Here is a 21,006-nt window from a genome sequence, read left to right as displayed (position 1 = left end):
GTTTTCAAGGGCCGTCATCACTTGTTCTCAAAGTTTATGAGTTATCAATAACATCGATTGACTTCGGAATGTGAAAGGAATTTTTACAAAAAAAAAAAAAAAAAAAAGCTGAGCTGGAAGTCAGTAGAAATTTAATTAATCACAAAAATATTGCTCGCTTTAAGTGGGGTTCGCTTGTTAAAAGCTAGTTGTGCTCCCATAGATTTGACATTGTACCAACTAAATATTTCTGGCTTCCTCGCTAAGCCCGAGTTCTCCTTAAATCAGGGCTCGCTAAAAACGAGTTCGACTGTATATGTGGCTCTTCATCTTTTCTTCCATCAGGACTACACTATACTGGTATGATAGGACGTTGCTATGGTTTAGAACAGCTGTTTCCAACTCTGGGGTGATCGCCTCCAATGGGCGATTTAGCACTTCAAGGGGGTGATAAATTCGAGAGAGGGGATTAGTATTCAAAAGACAAGATGATAATAATAATAATAAACCAACTAATTAAATATCGAAATTGAAAACGTATGAAAAACTGATTGCTAAAGAGTTAGACAAAGAATCACAAGTTAAAAAGAAACAATCTAAAGTTCAGGAGCTTCCTCCTCACGCTTCCTTGAACCTTAAGGTATTATTTCATCATTCATCCCAAGCTTATGAATTTTAAAATTGTCTTTTATTTTTTTATTTCAAGTGTCAGTGTTTCGAATTCCCCAGATTCCAATGACTTCACAAAAAATGTATTTCTGTTTTTGAAACGTATGTCATTTTCTTAGATAAGTATTCCCTTTCAATTACGTATCGATCCCGTTTTGGAAGAGAAAGAAAAGCTTAAAAAAGGTACTTTTACTTAATTCTCTTCTTCTTATCATTTTTAGTTGGAGAGTGGATGAAATTGCTTTATCATATATAGATTAGGCATTTATGTTTTATAATATCAATGTTCACTATAGCGCCAAGTTATGGTCTTTTCAAGGAATGGGGGGGGGGGGGGACAATAGATATCCGAGTCAATCTCAATAGGGGGCGATGGGCGAAATAGGGTTGGGAACTACTGATTTAGAATGCAATGTCAGCATTTCGGGTCAAAACCTGTAGACTTGGTTACTGTTTACCGATGCCTGTTCCGCCATCCTCGCTGTCTATAGTGCATTAGTTGTGGACCCATTTGAAACTTCTCACACGACACCCAACTATTTACCAGATGGAATACATTTTTTTTTCTTTCTTTTCAATAGCATTGCAGGATAAGGAAGTTTGCTGATGTGCAACTTTCCTCTTATCAGAGATGAGATTGATTTTAAGTTTCCCATTTCGTGTGAAATAGTAGCTTGAATTAGACACCCAAATCCATCAATATAGCGCCGCATAGTCGTCTATACATGTATGTTCATAATGCAACAAAAATAGGATGATGCTGAATAGAATTGCCCTCTGCAATGACCCCCTTGACCTTGTGCGAGCTCATTTATGTTTGGGCTGAAAGCGAAAAAATTATTTTATTGGCGCTACGCAAGGAACAGGTATTGGCAAAGCTAAGCAACTCAGTTTTCTCCATTCCTGTTTTAGCAAATCAATTCGCTTTTTCCCTCACACATTGGAAGTCCTCTTATCAGAGACAGATTTTAAACCGCTAGTGCAATCCTGCAACAAGACTAAACAAAACACTCACTTTGTACTGATTTGGTGCTAATGCACCAATTGCTGCAAATAACTCTAGGTATGTATTGTAACGGATTCGGTGCGACTTCCACTTTCTTGAAATGAAGACACAGTTCTTGATAAAAACACAGGAAATTTATTTACACTATGTACAGGAAAGATCTTCAACCACTGCTAAATTATTCATCAGCAATTAAGCAATTATCACACAACACCGTAAACTCAACGTTTACACACGTATTTACTTCCAAATACGAAAACAACACAGCGAAATGCCTCGCTATAAACAGAGCAAAATGCCCTCAGCTCGAAATATCAATCCAAACTAAACTGTTTATCCATCGCTAACGGCTTAAATACACCGAAAAGAAATTTCTCAAATATTCCACACGCTTCTGTAAAGTAGTAGACCGTTATCAATGAAAAGAAAGAAAATAGGGGTCGTATACTTTAGCCGAATGAAAAAGGGGTTGTATATTCATTACGGGAAACTATTTACAGGTTACGTTCCAACAATAATTACTATTTACAGAATTTGTAACATTGCCCCCTTCCTAAGGACTGCACGTCCCGGGCAGTACAATCCCCAGAAAGGGTGCCAAACTTCTATCACAAGTTTACAAATATACACATTAATTAATAACTAACAGATACATAGGAAACACAATAATAACAAGAAATATTACTAAACATTAAAAGCAAAAAAATTATCTACAACTTTTATGTTATCAACCATGGTTGTTTACGTAATACTCATGAACTATGGCCATAGTATGGGGCTAACCGATCATAATGTACAACCCTAGGTTTTGCATTAGGTGATTTTTGGATCCTCACTACGACGTCATTTAGTCGGTTAAGGACTTTGTAGGGTCCATCCCAATGCGACTGCAATTTGGGTGACAGACCTTTCCGTCGGATGGGATTCCATAACCAAACCTTGTCGCCTTCGTTGAATTCATGTCCAGTAGACCTTGTGTCGTATCGGGTCTTCATCTTCTCCGCCGCGATGTTGATTCGCTCTCGTGCGAAGTTATGAACGTCTTCCAACCGGGCCTGGAGATCCTGGATGTACTCCTCAGGCGATGCAGGCGCATCCGGAGGACGACCGAAGACGAGATCACAAGGTAGCCGAAGCTCTCGTCCGAAGAGCATCTGTGATGGGGCATATCCGGTAGTCTCGTGGACAGCACTGCGGTAGGCCAGCAGGAACAAAGGTAGCTTCTTGTCCCAATCCTGTTGATTTCTGGATACCATAAGCGAGAGATTATTTAGGATTGTGCGGTTAAATCTCTCCACCATGCCGTCCGATTGTGGGTGTAGTGGTGTTGTCCTAGTTTTCTCAATTCCGAAAATTTGACATAGGCCCTTAAACACAGCAGAGATGAAATTCCTCCCTTGATCGGAATGAATCTGCAAAGGTGTTCCGTATCTCGAGATCCAATGTTGGACTAGAGTCTCTGCTACGGTGGTAGCCTCTTGATCTGGAATGGGATATGCTTCCGGCCATTTGGTGAAGTAGTCGATGGAAACAAGAATGTATTTGTTCCCATCAGCAGTTCTTGGTAGAGGACCCAGGATGTCGATCCCAATTCGTTCGAAAGGAGCTCCAACGTTGTACAGATGTAGCTTCCCTCTGCTTCTCTTCTTCGGTCCTTTACGAGCAGCACAGGCGTCACAAGAATGGCACCACTTCTCCACGTCATCCTTCGCCTTGCTCCAGAAGAAGCGCTCCCGAACTTTATTGAGGGTTTTCAACACACCAAAATGTCCTCCAGTCGCACTACTATGTATTTCTTTCAGAACATCTGAAATCCTTGATCGGGGAAGTAGTAACTGCCACCTAGATGTTTTGCCGTCGTCAGATTCCCATTTTCGGTGTAGCACGCCGTTCCGTAAATGGAGCGAATTCCATAAAGCCCAGTATCTTTTTGTTGCAGGACTGAAGATGGAAACGTCCTGCCAGCTAGGTCGCCGACTGTCACTTTCCATGAATTCCAAAATTGGTTTTATGTCGGGGTCTTCAAGTTGATCTTTTCGAACTTGGTCGTCACTCCATGGATCAGGTTCTGATGATGTTGAAGTCACTGTCACCTGATAGGCAGTAGGGCTAGTCGTTCCATACTGTTTCTCGATTCGGGAACAATAGTGGCAGTTCTCAGGACAGGGTCTCCTTGATAAAGCGTCAGCATTACCGTGAGATAACCCTTTTCGATGCTTGATCTCCATGTCATATTCCTGGAGCCGCTGTATCCATCCGGCTATCTGGCCTTCCGGATTTTTGAAGTTCAAAAGCCAAGTTAATGAGGCATGATCTGTCCGAAGCAGAAATTTTCGGCCGTAGAGGTAATGATGGAAGTGTTCTACAGCTTTCACTATGGCCAGTAACTCCTTTCTGGTGACGCAGTAATTTCGCTCCGACTTGGATAAGCATTTGCTCCAGTAAGCGATGACATGTTCATTTCCGTCAATTTCTTGGGATAAAACAGCTCCGATGCCCTCGTTGCTCGCATCAGTGTCCAGGATGAAGGATTTTTCAGGCTGAGGATAGGCGAGGATAGGCGTTGATGTTAAAGCCTCCTTCAGTCGTAGAAATGCATCTTCGCATTCTTTGGACCATTCAAACTTTTGCTTGCTCTCCGTCAGCTTATGCAAAGGTCGTGCAATGTTGGAAAAACCCTTTACAAACTTCCTGTAGTACGTGCAGAGCCCCAGGAAACTTCGCAGCTGATGGATGTTTTCGGGACGACTCCAACTCTTGACCGCGGATACCTTTTCCGGATCGGTTTGTACACCCTCAGAAGAGATGATGTGACCAAGGTAGTTCACTTCCCGGCGGAACAAATTACATTTGGATGGGCTTAACTTCAGATTGGCTTCCTTAAGCTTTTGCAGCACCTTCCTAAGATTTGCCAGATGTTCTTCGAAACTGCGTCCCACGATGATGATATCGTCTAAATAGACCAGACAGGATTCGTAGGAAAGTCCTCTTAACACTGTCTCCATAAGACGCTCGAACGTAGCTGGTGCATTGCAGAGGCCGAAGGGCATCACTTTAAACTGCCATAAGCCTTGTCCAGTTGTAAATGCTGTCTTCTCTCGGTCATCAGGGTGTATCTCAACCTGCCAGTAGCCGCTCTTCAAGTCCAGGGTCGAAAACCACTTGTGTCCGGAAAGAGTGTCCAAGGTGTCGTCTATCCGTGGAAGAGGGTAACTGTCTTTCTTGGTGATTTCATTCAGCCGTCGGTAATCGACACAAAATCTGGTGGAGCCATCTTTCTTTCGGACTAAGACGATGGGAGAAGCCCAGGGACTGGATGACGGTTCGATTACATCATTCTCCTTCATCTCTTTCAGGAGGGTCTCAACCTCTTCCTTCTTGGCGAACGGTAGTCGTCTTGGATGCTGTTTAATAGGGAGGTGTTCTCCAGTGTAAATCCTATGCTGCGTTAAATTCGTACGGCCAACATCCTCCGATGTAGATGAAAACAAATGCTTGAAATCGTCCACCAATTGTCCCGCAGCAGTTCTCTGATCTTTTGATAATGGCGCACTCCCAATTAACTTCGATGTCAAGGACTCGGAAGACACAGTCTCGTGGGAATTGATTCTTCTAATGATGCAGTTTACTGGAGTACAAGTTGCCAGCACTTCACCTTTCCGGATATTCCTTGGCCTTTCACTCACGTTGACGACTCGCACAGGAATTACATCTTTAGAAAGGTCCACCAGCGTAGATGCTACCAGCACTCCTTTTAGGCTATTGCTTAGGTTAGGGTATTCAATGAGTCCAAATCGAAAACTATTGCTTTCTTCAAGGGAGCCAGGTATTAATGATTCTGACCTTGAGGGAATCGATAGATCTGTTTGGGCTATTATTTGATGAGCGGATTTTACATCACTTTCTGCAGGGAAAACGGCTATGTCTTCTCTCATCGAGTGCAGCTCATTAGTCTTGAAGTCGAGAGTGAAGTCATATTTCTTCAAAAAGTCCAATCCGAGAATGAAGGGGTCCGTGATATCAGCAACGAATGCCGTATGATGGTAGGTGGCATTCCCAAACACTATTTCCAAGTCCACTTTACCCTCAATCTCAATTTTGTCACCTGTCACAGTCTGGAGACTTACGCGTGGCGATGTCCACAACAGTTTCAATCCAAATTCACGAGCCACATCTGTCCTAATGATTGTCACATTGGCTCCAGTGTCAACAATCAGTCTGCAGGGGTTCCCATTTACATGTGCGTAAATGAAAAGTCCATCACTGCCACTACTAGAAGAGGAAATCTGCAGAGCTTTAGTGGTGGTGATTTCCTTCCCTCGCGTAGCTTGGCGAGCCGGACAACTCCTTCGCAGGTGTCCTTCACTACCGCATTTCCAGCACTTCTGCTCTTGTTTCTTTTGGGCTGTTATGCTGCTCAGATGTCTTGTCAAGTCACCGAGTTGTCTCTCAAGTTCAGCGAGGTGGGACGACCTGGAATCAGACTCATCAGCTTCCTGAGTCCGGATTAGATGGCGATCCACACGGGTTGCTTCTTGGGCGGCCTCGTATCTCATCGCATACATCAAAGCGGATTTCAAGTCGTTTACATTCGCCATCCGGAGGGCCTTCTGGATCTCAGGATTCCGAACTCCGTCGATGAAGTAGTTGAGTGCCAGGTTGTCCCGAACATCCGCAGGACAGTCGCAAAAAGCAAGATGAGACAGTCTCTCGACGTCCGCCGCTAGCTCTTGCAGGGTTTCCCCGGTTTTCTGGAAACGGGACTTCAACTGGAGTCGGCTGAACTCTTTCTGGCATTTCTCACCGAAGCGAAGCTCCAACGCAGATGTGAGGGCGGCGAAATCCAGGCGCTGGCTGTCCGGAAGGGTCTGAAGAATGTCCGCTGCGTCACCTCTCAGGGATGCTGCAAGATGGCAGGCCTTGGTAGCAGAGTCCCATCCGTTCGCTTCCGCCACTATCATGAATTGGGTCTTGTACACCTGCCACGAACTTTTCCCATCAAATGTGGCCAGTTTAATGGACGGTCGAGCAACAGATGTGGGAGCGCCAAACTGTACAGAGCTGCTTTCCGCGGTCGCCAATCTCCTTTCCACGTCCTTAATTATTTCTTCCTTAAATGAAGTCAATTTCTTGTCTTCTTCTTCCAACTTATTTTCCATATTGGCGATGCGCTCTTCCACAGTATCAAATTTTTCTTCCAGAGCATCGACTTTATCTCCCATGGCGGTTAGTTGATTCTCCATCATGGTTTTCATCGACGTTAGGTCACTTTTCATTTCATCGTGACTTGTAGTAATTTTAGCAGTTAAATCACTATTTAACAGTTCTTGGTTAGTCGTTAATTCATTTTTTAATTGTTCTTGATTTGCAGTAAAACTTGCAGTCAAGTCACTTTTTAATTGGTTTTGTTTAGCCGCCATATCACTATTCACAGAGTTGATTGCATCAAGCAGTTGTTTTAATTGTTCATCCATTGCGCGAGTAATCACCATAAAAATAAAGTCCAAATTTAAAAAGTCTTTATGAAAAAATGTCCAAAGTCACACTTACTGCAAGAAAGTCCTGAAGTAGCCCCACGTTGGGCGCCAAATTGTAACGGATTCGGTGCGACTTCCACTTTCTTGAAATGAAGACACAGTTCCTGATAAAAACACAGGAAATTTATTTACACTATGTACAGGAAAGATCTTCAACCACTGCTAAATTATTCATCAGCAATTAAGCAATTATCACACAACACCGTAAACTCAACGTTTACACACGTATTTACTTCCAAATACGAAAACAACACAGCGAAATGCCTCGCTATAAACAGAGCAAAATGCCCTCAGCTCGAAATATCAATCCAAACTAAACTGTTTATCCATCGCTAATGGCTTAAATACACCGAAAAGAAATTTCTCAAATATTCCACACGCTTCTGTAAAGTAGTAGACCGTTATCAATGAAAAGAAAGAAAATAGGGGTCGTATACTTTAGCCGAATGAAAAAGGGGTTGTATATTCATTACGGGAAACTATTTACAGGTTACGTTCCAACAATAATTACTATTTACAGAATTTGTAACAGTATTTATGAATAAATGAGACCTATTTCGAAACGTAGCATTACACTGGGTGAGCCTACTTGTTTCGAAACGCGTTGTAAGCTAAATTTTATTTAAATAAGGAAAAGGGTAAAATATGATACATAATTTCATCCATTGAAAATATTCTGCGAAAGAATACAAAACTGTGTGTTCTGGTGACTTCTACATAATTTTTTAATGGTTTTCCTATTGATTTCTGCTTGCTTATTTCAATTTTATAATAAAAAATAATAATAATAATGTTTAAAGTTTATTGAAAGTTTTTTCACAGAAAAAACAGTAGTGGAAATACTGCTTGTGCGTATTTTTTTTTTATCACAGAAAATTAAATTTCCTACAAACAGACGAAGCAACTAGTCGACACAGCGGGTCATCGTGATAGCGGATTAGGGGTAATATGGGGGACAGACCCGTCATTTCGAATTCTCCCAGTGAAGGCTCACTGCTGATTTTATAGGAAAACAACAAAAACCACGCTCACTTACATGTAAAAACATTATTTTTTCAAAGCCGTGGGGGGGGGGGAGTAAATTGACTCCATGACCCCCCTTTTTACGGTTTTCAACCGCCACCCCTTTGAATATACTGTAAATCTGCCCCTGGTAATTTTGTCCAACATCTCCTATTTCTTTCACTCCCGCCCCATTTTTCCCCCTTTTTCCTAGTCGGTCTAAAAAAAAAGAAAATCTTCAAAATGCTACACATTGAAAGCCCCCTCCCCTCACCAAAACCATTAAAATGCGTCTTCAAATCTCGTTTTGAGGGCTTCGATGTCGAAAATTTCCATGGGACAATTACCAAACGTCCTTGCCTTCTAACAACATCAAAAATCGTTTAGGATTTCTTTTATGGAGCTTCAATTTTGAAAAATGGCAGAACCCCTCACGCTACCAAGTATGGTACAGAGTCGCATTTTTAAGACTACAACTGCAAAAAAATTTCGGACGAGGGCCCAAATGCTCTCGTATGAAATCTGAAGTGAAAAAACTACAATTTCGAAAATTTAAGGTGGAGAGCGTTTAAATCCCTCCAACTAGCATCACTGAATTACTGAATATCTCTTTAAAACTTCCTTTTTTAGGACTTAAATTTCGAAATAATTTTTGGAGAGAGCTCCCAGAACCGCCTTGCCCGTAATATCATCGAAGTCCGTCTGAAACTACGTTTTTAGAATTTCAGTTTCGAAAAATTGGGGGAGGGGTAGATTTAGCTCCATTTGTGAAAAAATCGTCTCAAAAAGTCCCATTCCTTTCCTTACCCTAACGTCAACAAATATAGCCTATAATGGCGTTTTTAAAACATCAATTTCTAAACATTTCCTCCGAAGGTCCCCTGAATTTCCCCTCCTCGTAGCATCACCAGAGAACGCTTAAAACTGCGTTCATAGGACTACAACTAAAATAAAATTCAGTAGCGAAAATTTTAACTCTTAAAACTATTTTTTTTTTTTTTTTGGTTGCTCCACGGGGTGCCAGTATGAAAAAATGAGATCAGGGCACTATTGACCCCCTTCCCCAAATTTGAAATTATAATTAAAAATGTGGGGGATGGGAGCTCATCCTGGTTATATGAGCCCCTCAGAAATAAAAGCATATATACGCCACTGCGTAAAACTGCGGTAGCGTTTCTTGAACCCACCTAAGATTTATGAATTGCTCCTGTTTCCGAGTAGACGGACTGACAATACTAGCGAAGGGGGGGGGGGGTATTGGACTCAGTATTAAAACGGAGGGATTGGATCCTCTTACCACGTTTTAGTGGTTTCTGTTAGCAAGAGAAAAACGATTGCTTGGATAACGATGACTAAAAATGTTAAAAAAAAAAAAAAAAACCCTAGAAAACGCACCAATTATGGCAGCAGCGTGGGAAATGACTGACTTCACAGATGGTCTTTTATATGCAATAGATAAGGACGTTTTCGTTATTTTAATCTAGTAGGCTCCAATTCAATTTTGATCGGAAATAAGGAAGTCTTGAAGTTTTTCATGCACTCTTTATTGCTCTGAAATACTGAGGGGGACTTTTGGCGAGTTCAAAATATTGAGTGGGACACGTCCCCCCCTGTCCTCCGTGCCAAAGACGCTCGTGGAGCCGACCATCCTGGAGTTATGCAGGCCTCCTGAAAGATATGCAGGAGAATGACGTCACTGAACCCCCCTTACCCAGTCCTTGGGTCTCTCCCATCGCCTTTTGGTCCGAAAGAGCGATGGCTAAACCAGATTTTAGGTCTGCTGTTGAATGAAGTTACCAAGAAAGACAGTTAACCCTCATCCACGGAGAGACACCCTTTCCCTCATTTCGATTACGAGTCACAACTGACTACAACTGTATTTATGTCGAAGACTGCATACTAAGTGCCTTGCCTTCATTATTTTTTTTATACCGATAGATGGCAGCACCATCACCGGATCGAACAGTTAATGAGAATTTAGAACTAGACCAGGAGCTAATAGCTACCTGGTGCTAGCACTCCCTGAGGTATCGTTTCACTTGGAGGACATTCAGACTACGAGCATATTTAACGTCGCCCAGTCCCCTTTAATAACAACGGTGGATCTTCGACCATCGAGGTTCGAACTCAGGACCTCCGGCCCCGAATCCGACACTCTACCGATCGGGCTACCACGGCCCCCTTTCCCTAATTGAACACTCTTTCCAGACGCAAGTGGTTTTCGTCTTTGGACTTAAAGAGCGGCAACTGGCAGGTAGAGATACAACCCAACGAGATAGAAGACAACGTTTACAAAATGGACCCCACCATGTCATGCCATGTACCGTGACTCCTCACCCTCTGGTTGTAATAGATTGCTGTAATATTTAAGTAACAAAATGGCCATTAGCTGCTTCAGCTAGGACTAGGAATGCTCGTCCGATGGGTGATGTCACCACCCATTCACAATTTAAAATTGAGACTAAAATCTCTTTCAAAAATTTCAATGATGTAATCTCCAACTTGAGCCCCTCCTCCCTCTTCTACCGTCACCCCGTCGGCGCCGTGCTTTAACTAATGAAAAAAAATTAATGAATTGCTCGGTAAATGTTTATTTTCCGAGTAATGCAAAAGGAGTGGCTTCGAAAATTATTACTCCACCACTTTCCCCACTCTGAAGAAATTTTCGGAACTAGGAAAAATTGTGGCATCGTTACTGGAAACGAGAACGAAATAACGAAAAACGAAATGCTGTGTGTGTTCACTGTGTGTGTTGTTGTTACACAATAGCGTTGAATCTTTGGTTGCGTAAATGTAGAAATTGGCTTATTTCCGCGAGCTTTATTAAAACATCAGGGTAAAGTAACAAACTGCCTGTTTATTTTTTTCTCCCTTCTTTCATATATGTTTCAACTTAGTACAAAATAACTTAGAGTTTGGTGATTGAAACTTGTCATTGAAAATTGTTGTCACGTTTTCTCACTGAAATCGCCGCGAACTGTCATAATGCAATCTACCACAGTAATGATTTTTATTCCTTTAAAACGATTGATTTTTCTGTTCGATGACTGCCTTCTTGGTACAGTCGTTTTATATATATATTTATAAAAAAAAAAGATATATATTTATGAATTTATACATATTTATTTTTTGAATATTTATATGTGTTTGTGTGTGTGTAGTTGGAAATACGAAGCATGTACTGAGTAAAACTAGTTTGGAAACACTAACTTAAATATGTGCAATTGCAGAGATACTTTTAAGTCAAATATGTAACATGAAGTAGAATACATTTTGGATATATATATATATATATATATATATATATATATATATATATATATATATATATATATATATATATATATATATATATACACACAGTAGGCGCTGCTTAATGTGATCATAGGTAATGTTATCATTCGCTTAATGTTATCAGAATCACTAAATCCCGGAACATTTGTATATTAACCCGTGTTGAAAAAATTGGATATTGTAATCAGTGCCTTCGTTTATTGTTATCACTTTTTTATAAATTTTCGATTTTTTTTTCCCTTTTTGTTCCTCAATCAAGAGAAATACAAAGGCAAACCCTGACAGTAGCTTCCAGAAAAACGGTTCCCTTCTTATCGGTAAAGCAGATTTTCTTTTTTCCTGCTCAGTTACACTAAAAACTTCACTTTTAAACGATCAAACATTTTAGCCATGGAAAAAAGCACGATAATTTCACTGTCAAGAAAAAATTGACATTTTAAAATGCATTGACAATTTGAACGTGATGAATCAAAGATGCTGTAGAATAAGTAAACATTTCTCAGCCATTCCTTAGTAAGTTACTAAAAAATTAGTGATGAGATTGAAAACAAAATAAAAATTTAAACAACAAGTGAAACCGTGCTGGAGAAAATGGTGAAGTTGAATCTGCTTTGAAATTACAATTTACGAATGTCAGGGAAAAGGATGGGCGAGTAAAGAGTTGGTTAATGCGGCAAAAATCAAATTTTACTTTTAAAAGGGAAAAAAAAGACTTTGTAGCATCGGACGGTTAAGTCGTTTGTAGCATCGGACGGTTAAGTCGATGAAATAAAAAGAGCTATTAGATTCTGCCAATTTAGTAATTTATAATTTATATCTGCATTTGTTGAGTTATTGTTATTTTCATTTACAGTTGTAAAAATAAATGCTTCTTGATTGAAAAAAATCATCATTTTGTGTGTCCTGGATTCTTTTCGATTATTGTTATCAATCAATTATTGTTATCAAACTGTTTTTGTCCCAAAGTGATTGCATTAAGCGGCGCCTACTGTATATATACACACCATATAATTTACAAGCAAACCACAAAGAGAGGTGATGAAATTGGAGCTCGTAAGTTCATGGAAGTTTCACTATTTTAACTTCCTGTCAAGTTTTGCAATTGTCCTTTCTGTCTTCTGGTAAAATGGACGAAGTCCCTGCTTTAACTCTGATGTGCCGTTTTAAACCAGTGAAGTTTTATCATTTTAATCTGACTTCTAGTTAAAAGGATGGAATCTCTGATCTCTGCTAATGTGTAAGGGGAATTCTCTAGGGGCAGGAGAGGAGATGATCACTATTTTTTTTTCATTCATCTTGAACTCACCAATCTGAAAATGTCCAAAATCCGTGTTGATTTTTTTCTTTCTTTCTTTTTTTTTTGTACTGCAAATTGATTTTTAATTCTTGTTTTATTTCTGTCTATAATAATCTAAATTGATTTTCGGCCATACGATTGCTTCTACATATAATTAGCAGATAATACTTTTTGTAGGAAGGGGAAAGCCACAAGTCAGTTTTGGGCTGGTATAAAAGGTCTGGGTTTTTTATGACACAGAAGTGCTCAAAAACACATCTTTTGTGTATCTTAGATTACGCAAAGGAGGGGAGGAAGTCATGACTCTCATAATCCTTATGGATCCATGGCTGGTTGAAATTCAGTTATTGAGCATTTGTTTTCAGACCTATTTAGTTAAATACTTCTTGTCAAAGTAATACTTGTAATGTGCAGACTATATGTATGTTTGAATGTTTGGCTGAAATAACATTGGCTGTTTCTAAATACAAAATTTACAAGAGAGTTGTTCTGAGAGCACAGTTAAATTTGAAAAGGCTGCCGAAAATGTCACATCCAACATTGCTCCACTGTAATAAATGTTATTCTCCAACAGATAAAGATAAACCCAAATTTGTTTTTTTAAGGAACCAACCAACATTTTTTCACCGGAAAATAAATTTTGCAAAAAAGAAACAAAAAAAAGATAAAATCAAAAATTGTTCCAGCCGAGCAATATGGGATAGACAAATATTATCTGTTCATTTATAAAAGCTTTCTTCATATTAATGTAAAGACCACTCAAATTGTAACTTTTTTTACACCTATGCAGCTTGATGAGTCATATATTTTAAGAGTAGAAATTGACTTTATAAATTAGTCGAAGGGGCGAGGGGATGTACTTAGTAAATTTCAATTTCTAATATTCGAGATCTTGAGAGCAATACATAATTTTCCCTCAAATTCTAAAAGCTTGATTGCTTTCATCCAAGGGGATATTTGGGTTTAAAACTCCTTGGGCTGTCCTCCTAAGCTATCAAATCATACACAATTATTCTAATAAATTAAAGAAAAATACTTATGAATTAATTCTCTTAAACTCCTGAGATTTCATTAGCTATGCTATTTTCATAAGATTTTGGCATTTATGGTGTGGTGACATAACTGAAAAATCAATGAATTAGCCCTAAGTTCCGACTTTCTGGAATAATCGAAAAGTTTGCAAAACTTATCTGAAACTAAGGAATTATTTTAATTATTTACAACTTATTTCTAACTAATATCCCATGATCAAGTTTTATAATTGCTTATGATTTTCATCATAACATGGAAAGCATGGAATTTAAAACTTCATTAAATAGCTATGGATCTTATGACATAAAATGTCTTCGACTTTGTCGCAGAAAGAAATAAACATTGTCTTGTTTTATTTTTGCTTTAACTTTCAATTATGAAGCTTGCTCATTGAGCCCAGTGATTGATTTCTTGCAATTTTGAATTATCTTTAATGTTTTAGGAATACTTTTTTTGTTATTTAATGCATAATTTTGTATCAAGCAATATGTATTTGATCTACCTTGTTCTTTTTCAACGAATAATTTAAAATGAATAATACTATGTTCTGATGATAAAGTACAAATTTTTGTTATCGTGTATTAATATTTTAAACATTTCTTTTAGGAAATGGGTAGTTTAGGTTCAAACATTCTGTATCAACTTTCAGCAAGAGAATGTGGAAACAATAGATCAGCAAATGATTTGCAAGAGCTTGCTGAATTCAAAGCAGCTTCTTCAATCATGCAAGAAATGGTAGTAACTTTATATTTTAACTGTACAAGACTTTTTTTATGTAATTTATTTTTGGTGACTTCCTTGATTTATACTAAACAAATAAAATTGGATACAATGTTGATAGAATAAAAATGCAAAACTGCAACGGCGTAGTGTAGGTTTATACTGCCCGGAGGCATATAAGCTACCTTTACTCCTGTTCGGTCATAGGAAAATTTCAGGCCCTCTCATTGGCTTATTGGAGTGTCAATCAAAGCCTCAAAGACGCCATTGTAATGTTGCTAGTCGTCTTTCGCACTGTGTTTCTTGTTTGTAATCTGCTAAATACGAATAAGCATTTGCAAATGATATCTTTAATTGAATATTGCTGGCAAAAACAGCATTATTATTTCCAATCAATTTCATTCTTTGCAAAACAAATGAAAGTGCCTTTGAGCAACTATGCTTTGAAATAAAAATAGGTGGAGCCATCTTTGGGCAAAAAATGCATGTTTTACAACATTGTTTTGATTTAAATTGAAGTTATTTTAAAAATAATTCTCATAGTAAATTATTTTGTAGATGGAAAAGAGCGAATTCTGCAATTTTTCATATTCTTAATGATATTTCATGCAATTTAAACAGCTCTTCTTAAAAAAATGATTACCATTTAACTTAATAATAAATACTTCGTGTGAATAATTTAATACATAATTTCTAATATAATTTTCTCTTGTGCCAATTTATTTATAGCTAATTTCTATTATGAGTTAGTATTCAAGAATAAGACCTTTAATTGAGTAGTGAGTGCATCTGGAAAAAGTTCCTTTTTGTTTTGGAAGAATTTCCTTCTTTACAAAAAAAAAAAAAAAACTAATCCTTTACTTCAAAGATTATGTTTAAAAGAATCAGCTGCGCGCACTACTATTGGATAAAGTCAGCTGAACAAAATATCATATCGTTATTGGTCAAAAACTTTATAAAGCTAACAGGTTGTCCATTTTTTTTATGTTAATCCTTTTTTTTTTGGTCTATATTTTGTTTATCTTATCGTTCATTGGTTGGATTGCTTTATGTGTGTCTTCACTGGTTAAATTCATAATCCTGAATTAAATTATAAATAGTCGATGTGTACTCTTTTAAAATGCTAAAACAATTGAGATGTCTGTATTTAAAAAAAAAAGCTTTAAAACCTTCATTAAATTCAATTTTTTTAAATACTTTAAAAAATTTTCAATGAATGTATGATATTTAATGTATTTGAATGATTACATTCAAATTGTTTCAGAACTATTCATGAAACCACGAAAATCTTATCGGTAGTACTGCAAAAAAATAAGGAAAACTTTTTTGCTAATTTTGCTGAAAATATTTAACAACTGAAGTTCTCTTCATGGGCCAGTCTAAAAAATTTCGCTGTATTTTTTATTACAATACATTAAAAGTCATATATTGATTTCTAAATTGTTTCAAAAATGGTTGAGTTTTCAAGTTTTAGAATTTTGTGAAGCTTTTTTTCCCCCAAATGTATTTAAGTTAAATAGTAAATAAAACTGCATGAAATTCTCATGAATTGCCTCATCAACTGTGTGTGATATTTTTTTAAAATTAATAATAAATGAATTTAAGGTAGCAAACGGTGCGATTTCTGAAAGTTTGACTTGAAATAACATATATATAATTTTACATTATGAAACATTGCTTTTAATGTTATTTTCAATTATTTCATTCAAGAGTTTAAATTACCTATTCCTTTTTACATATCTTTAAATATTATGAAGAATATTAAAAGATAAAGAATTTGCTGTTAAATTTAAAAAACTTAAATTGAGAATTAGTTGACAAATGAGTTAAACTCCAATAACTCCTTCTTCAAAAGCGCCAATTTTTGCTTAAAGATAATGGTATTTATTCGTTTAATCTCATATTTTACAGGTTTTTTTCTTTTTTAAAGCAGGGCATTATTTTATTTTATGAGTTATGAAATTAGAAGGAGACAAGAAGGATATGTTTTCCAGACTCACACAAAATTCAATTGGAAGTCTTATTCTTGAATGCTACTTCATATTCAATAGAAATTAGTTTTAAATAAATTGGCACGAGAGAAAATTATATTAGAAATTATTATGTATCAAATTATTCACTAGAAGTATTTATTATTAAGTTAAATGGTAATCATTTCTTTAAGAAGAGCTGTTTAATTTGCATTAAATATCATTAAGAATATGAAAAATTGCAGAATTCGCTCTTTTCCATCTACAAAATAATTTACTATGAGAATTATTTTTAAAATAACTTCAATTTAAATCAAAACAATGTTGTAAAACATGCATTTTTTGCCCAAAGATGGCTCCACCTATTTTTATTTCAAAGCATAGTTGCACAAGGGCACTTTCATTTGTTTTGCAAAGAATGAAATTGATTGGAAATAATAATGCTGTTTTTGCCAGCAACATTCAATTAAAGATATCATTTGCAAATACTTATTCATATTTAGCAGATTACAAACAAGAAACACAGTGCGAAAGACGACTAGCAACATTACAATGGCGTCTTTGAAGCTTTGATTGACACTCGAATAAGCCAATGAGAGGGCCTGAAATTTTCCTATGACCGAACTGGAGTAAAAGTAGCTTATATGCTGCCCAGAGCAGGCACCAAATTTGCCACCCCTCTTCCATTAACCTGTTATATGCCCCCCCCCTTTCCGACAATTTAAATTTTTTACTAAATTAAAACTGGATTTTTTTTAATCCAAAAATTTTTAATATAATCTTACTTCAACAGGAAATATTGTTGATCAAAAAATTCTAATAAGTATTTAAAAAAAATTGTCTTGTGAGAGATATTTTTCCTAAATAAAAAATATTTTAAACAAAATTATCTGAAACTATAAATATTAGGGCTGTGCGATGCATTGCAGAAAACCGGTGTACATCCTACATCATCAAACCGGTTTAGAGAACTAATGTCATATATACCATGTCATATATGTTTTAGTGGAAAACATCCCGGAAACCAATCACAAACATAAAAACATCAGAAAATAAATTATGAACAGAAATGCTACTAAATTAGAAAGAAACTGTAAGCCTACTATTTTGCATTTTGATACTATTTCAGTCAAAAAATGCATAGTTATTCTAATTTCGATGTATAAAAAGTAGAAATGTCTCAAAAGAACATCCCAAACATAAACAATACAAAAATACCATACATTAATTTACTATCCAGAAATGCTTTCAAAATAATCAACAATGTTAACTATATTTTAATTAACTCATTTTCAGTTATTCAGTACCTAAAGGGATACACGTTTATGGAACTGCGAGCATTCTAAACATATGCCTTGAAATCCTTAAATAAATCGCAAAAAATTGAGGAATTTTTATGAATAATTCTTGACATTGATAAGAATTAACTTTTGGACTAAAACAACCATACTAGTTTCGTAAAATAAATTTATGTGCGCAGAAAATAAAATTAACCACAAAAAACGCTCAAGATTTTGTAAAAACATCAAGAATTTCGAAAGTGATATTTTTTTTTTGAATTCTGAAAAAAAGAACTTACCTTTTCATTGTCTAAATCCACACACTCAGCCTGACACAACTAATTAATAAGGAACTAATGTCAAGAACGAAAACACAAGAACATATTGCAATCGAACAATAGTGCCTTACAGAGACGCACTCGCATGTTTGATTTTCTATTTAGTTCACAGTCTGGTTTGAAGAAATTGACATTTTGTAATACTGTCACATCAAAACACAACTACTGAGTTTGAAAAAACATAAACTAGGCTTTCCTGTGAGGTACATTGCACAAAATAAAAAATAATAATAAGCACTCCTAAACGTGCGTACAATTAACAAGTTTGAACAGATCTATGTTGTCATTGGGTTATTCATTGGCAATTTTTGTAACATGCTAAAATTCGAATCTGGCCAAAGGGGGGGGGGGGTGGAGGATATATCACATCTGTACCCCGGTTTAGAACTTTTCTCTAAATCGATGCATCAATACCTCACCAACCACAGATCTAAGCATTGATGTGCAGACACCGGTCCAGGACAGTTGCAGTTTTAACCTCTTAATTGTTTCGAAGCACTTTGGAAGCAGGGGCACCCCAATGGGAGGTTACTGTGACCTACCAAAAATGTCCTTATTCCACAAATTTTTTTTTCTGACGATTCCGTAAATTTGAAGACTACTTTGTGAAATTGCCTTTTAAAAAATAACAATGTATAATGTCTCTTTTGGCATTAGATATATGTTTGTGTTCATACTCTTATTTTATCATTTGGTGCAACTCACAGTATAATTCGGCAAATTAAAAAAAGAAATCCTCCTCCCAAAAATTTAAGTTCTGGGTGAGTCTGTGTGGAAGTATCATAACCAAACCAAGATCTTCACTTTTCCGAAAGCTTGCAAGAAATTTAGTTCTTTAAGCTCTTGGCGGAAAAAATGGCTGACAAAGACATCTTATAATCATTCACCCCCCCCCCCAAATTGCTTAAAGTGTAAACTAGCAACTAGAATTGCATACACATATTTTGGTGTTTCGAGTAACTCCATTTAAATGCAAGAAGGTAGACTGTTACCATAAGCTTAAATCTTTTGCAATGAAGAAATAGATTCATTGTAATCTCACATTGCAGTGAAGAAATTCCTACATCTCCGAACCCTAATACGACATTCTGGTAGTACCATATTTTCCTGCATATAATCCGCAGATGATCTGCTAAAAAAGGCAAAGTTTATGAGGTGCAGATTATACGCAGCCGCGGATTATCTGTGATTTTTTTCTCCCTTAACACCAACGCATTGAACCTCAATATTTTTACCGTAGGATTCACTGATCGAGAGCGTACGCCGACTGAATGTTGTTTATTTTACGAAGCATGCATGTTCTTCTTCGCTGCCTGCCTGCTTGTATGTTGGTTATTTTACGTTGCTTGAATGTTCCTCTTGGCGATTCAGGTCATGTAAAATAAGCAAGATTACAGTGAAGTAGGTAGCCATTTACACAAGATTAGACCGTTTGCTCCTTTGTCTTGACTCTTGGTTTTTCAAGTAATTAGCATACTATAATCAAGATTTCAAGAAGAAATTATTATATTTCAGATAATTTTGTTTATGCCTTCAAAGTAATTACTTTTTCACGTTTTTAGTTTGGTTACTCCAATGGTATGTTAAATTCAAACTTTTTCTTTTTTACATCGTATTATCCGCGGATTATACGAAGCTTTTTTTCTTCTGGCCGATTTTAGGACCTGCGTATTATAGGCCGCCCGCGGATAATACGCAGGAATATACGGTATTGCTAAACATTTTATTGAAAAGAAAAAAAAAGATTGTTTATGTCCTGATGGATACATATGTTTATACTTAAAGATTTTTCTTCTTAACCTAAAATTTTAATTTCTTCTTTTAATCAACAGAAAATCTTAAACAATGGTATCATGGTATCAATCGGTTTCAATAAAAAAGTCATATAAAATTGTTATATTAAATGAACCCCTGAATCCAAATACGACCGCTGTCCCCCCCCCATTACCCACCCCATTTTGTAGTTTTGAAGATAGTTACACAAAGTGTAAGAAATTTGATTACATTTTTATCTTAAATTTCAAATGATTAAAAAATTCAAATTGCATTCCAACTGTCGTACTTGCAAGCATAAGAATTACTAAAAAGTCAGTTTGGTATGATATACACTTGATAAATTGTCATTTTCAAAATAGTTATCGTCAGAGTTGTTCATCATCAGATTTTTTTAATAAAATATTACAAAGACGCTTTAGAAGCTAATTTGTGGTTAACTGCTTACTTTTATTATATTTATGTAATGCAAATGGATATATTACAGGGCTCATAGGCTCCGGGAGAGTCTGGAATTGTCAGAGAAAATGACATAGTTAAAAATGTCAGGGCAAGCCTGAGAAGTTTTCACTTATGTACCAACATTTTTTTTCTTTCTTTTTCCCAGTGAATTTTGTACAATGCGATCTAATCTTTGTTTTTATCCATGTTTCCTGAAAAAAAATTGTAAAAACATTGAGGCAAAATGTTGCTGGCAGTTAAAACGTGGTGACTCCAATAAAACTTCAGTAGTTGCCATTTTTTCCCTCAATAGTTCCCAAGAAAAAAATTCCTCGGGTGAACAGGAATTATGCACAAACTCCACAGGGGAGAAGACAATTTACTGCTTTGGAAGGACGAGCCTGACGATTGGAGGACCGTTCAGAGAAAATCTCGTTTTGATCGGAAAGTCTTTTCAGCTGTATGAAGCGTAGTCACCATTTTTGGTGATCCACAAGATGGAAGTAGACACGATGCTTAAATGCCTAAGTTTCCAGAAACAAAGCAGAATTGAATGTTTTCCTTAGCTGCAAACTAATGAAAATAATGCAAAATGTGCTGCAATTATTATATCATTTTTTATTTATTTTTCCATTTTAAATATGTAATTTTCTTGAGAAATGAAAAAT

At 36.6% G+C, this 21,006-nt stretch overlaps 1 protein-coding gene across 1 annotated transcript in view; it reads left to right on the top strand.

Moving 5' to 3' along the window:
* Positions 1 to 10,890: 10,890 nt before the first annotated feature.
* The window catches only part of LOC129218490 (uncharacterized), a 117,918-nt gene continuing 107,802 nt past the window's right edge, over positions 10,891 to 21,006 (top strand). The window contains exons 1-2 of the mRNA XM_054852773.1: positions 10,891 to 11,029; positions 14,423 to 14,551. Of these exons, the coding sequence (XP_054708748.1) occupies positions 14,426 to 14,551 (126 nt within the window). The 5' untranslated portion in view covers positions 10,891 to 11,029; positions 14,423 to 14,425. The remainder of the gene's footprint in view (positions 11,030 to 14,422; positions 14,552 to 21,006) is intronic.

This window comes from Uloborus diversus, chromosome 3 (assembly GCF_026930045.1).
Source record: "Uloborus diversus isolate 005 chromosome 3, Udiv.v.3.1, whole genome shotgun sequence".
In the NCBI taxonomy this organism is placed as follows: Eukaryota; Metazoa; Arthropoda; class Arachnida; order Araneae; family Uloboridae; genus Uloborus; species Uloborus diversus.
Note: the sequence above shows the minus strand (reverse complement) of the source record. Positions and strands in the feature narration are given on the sequence as shown.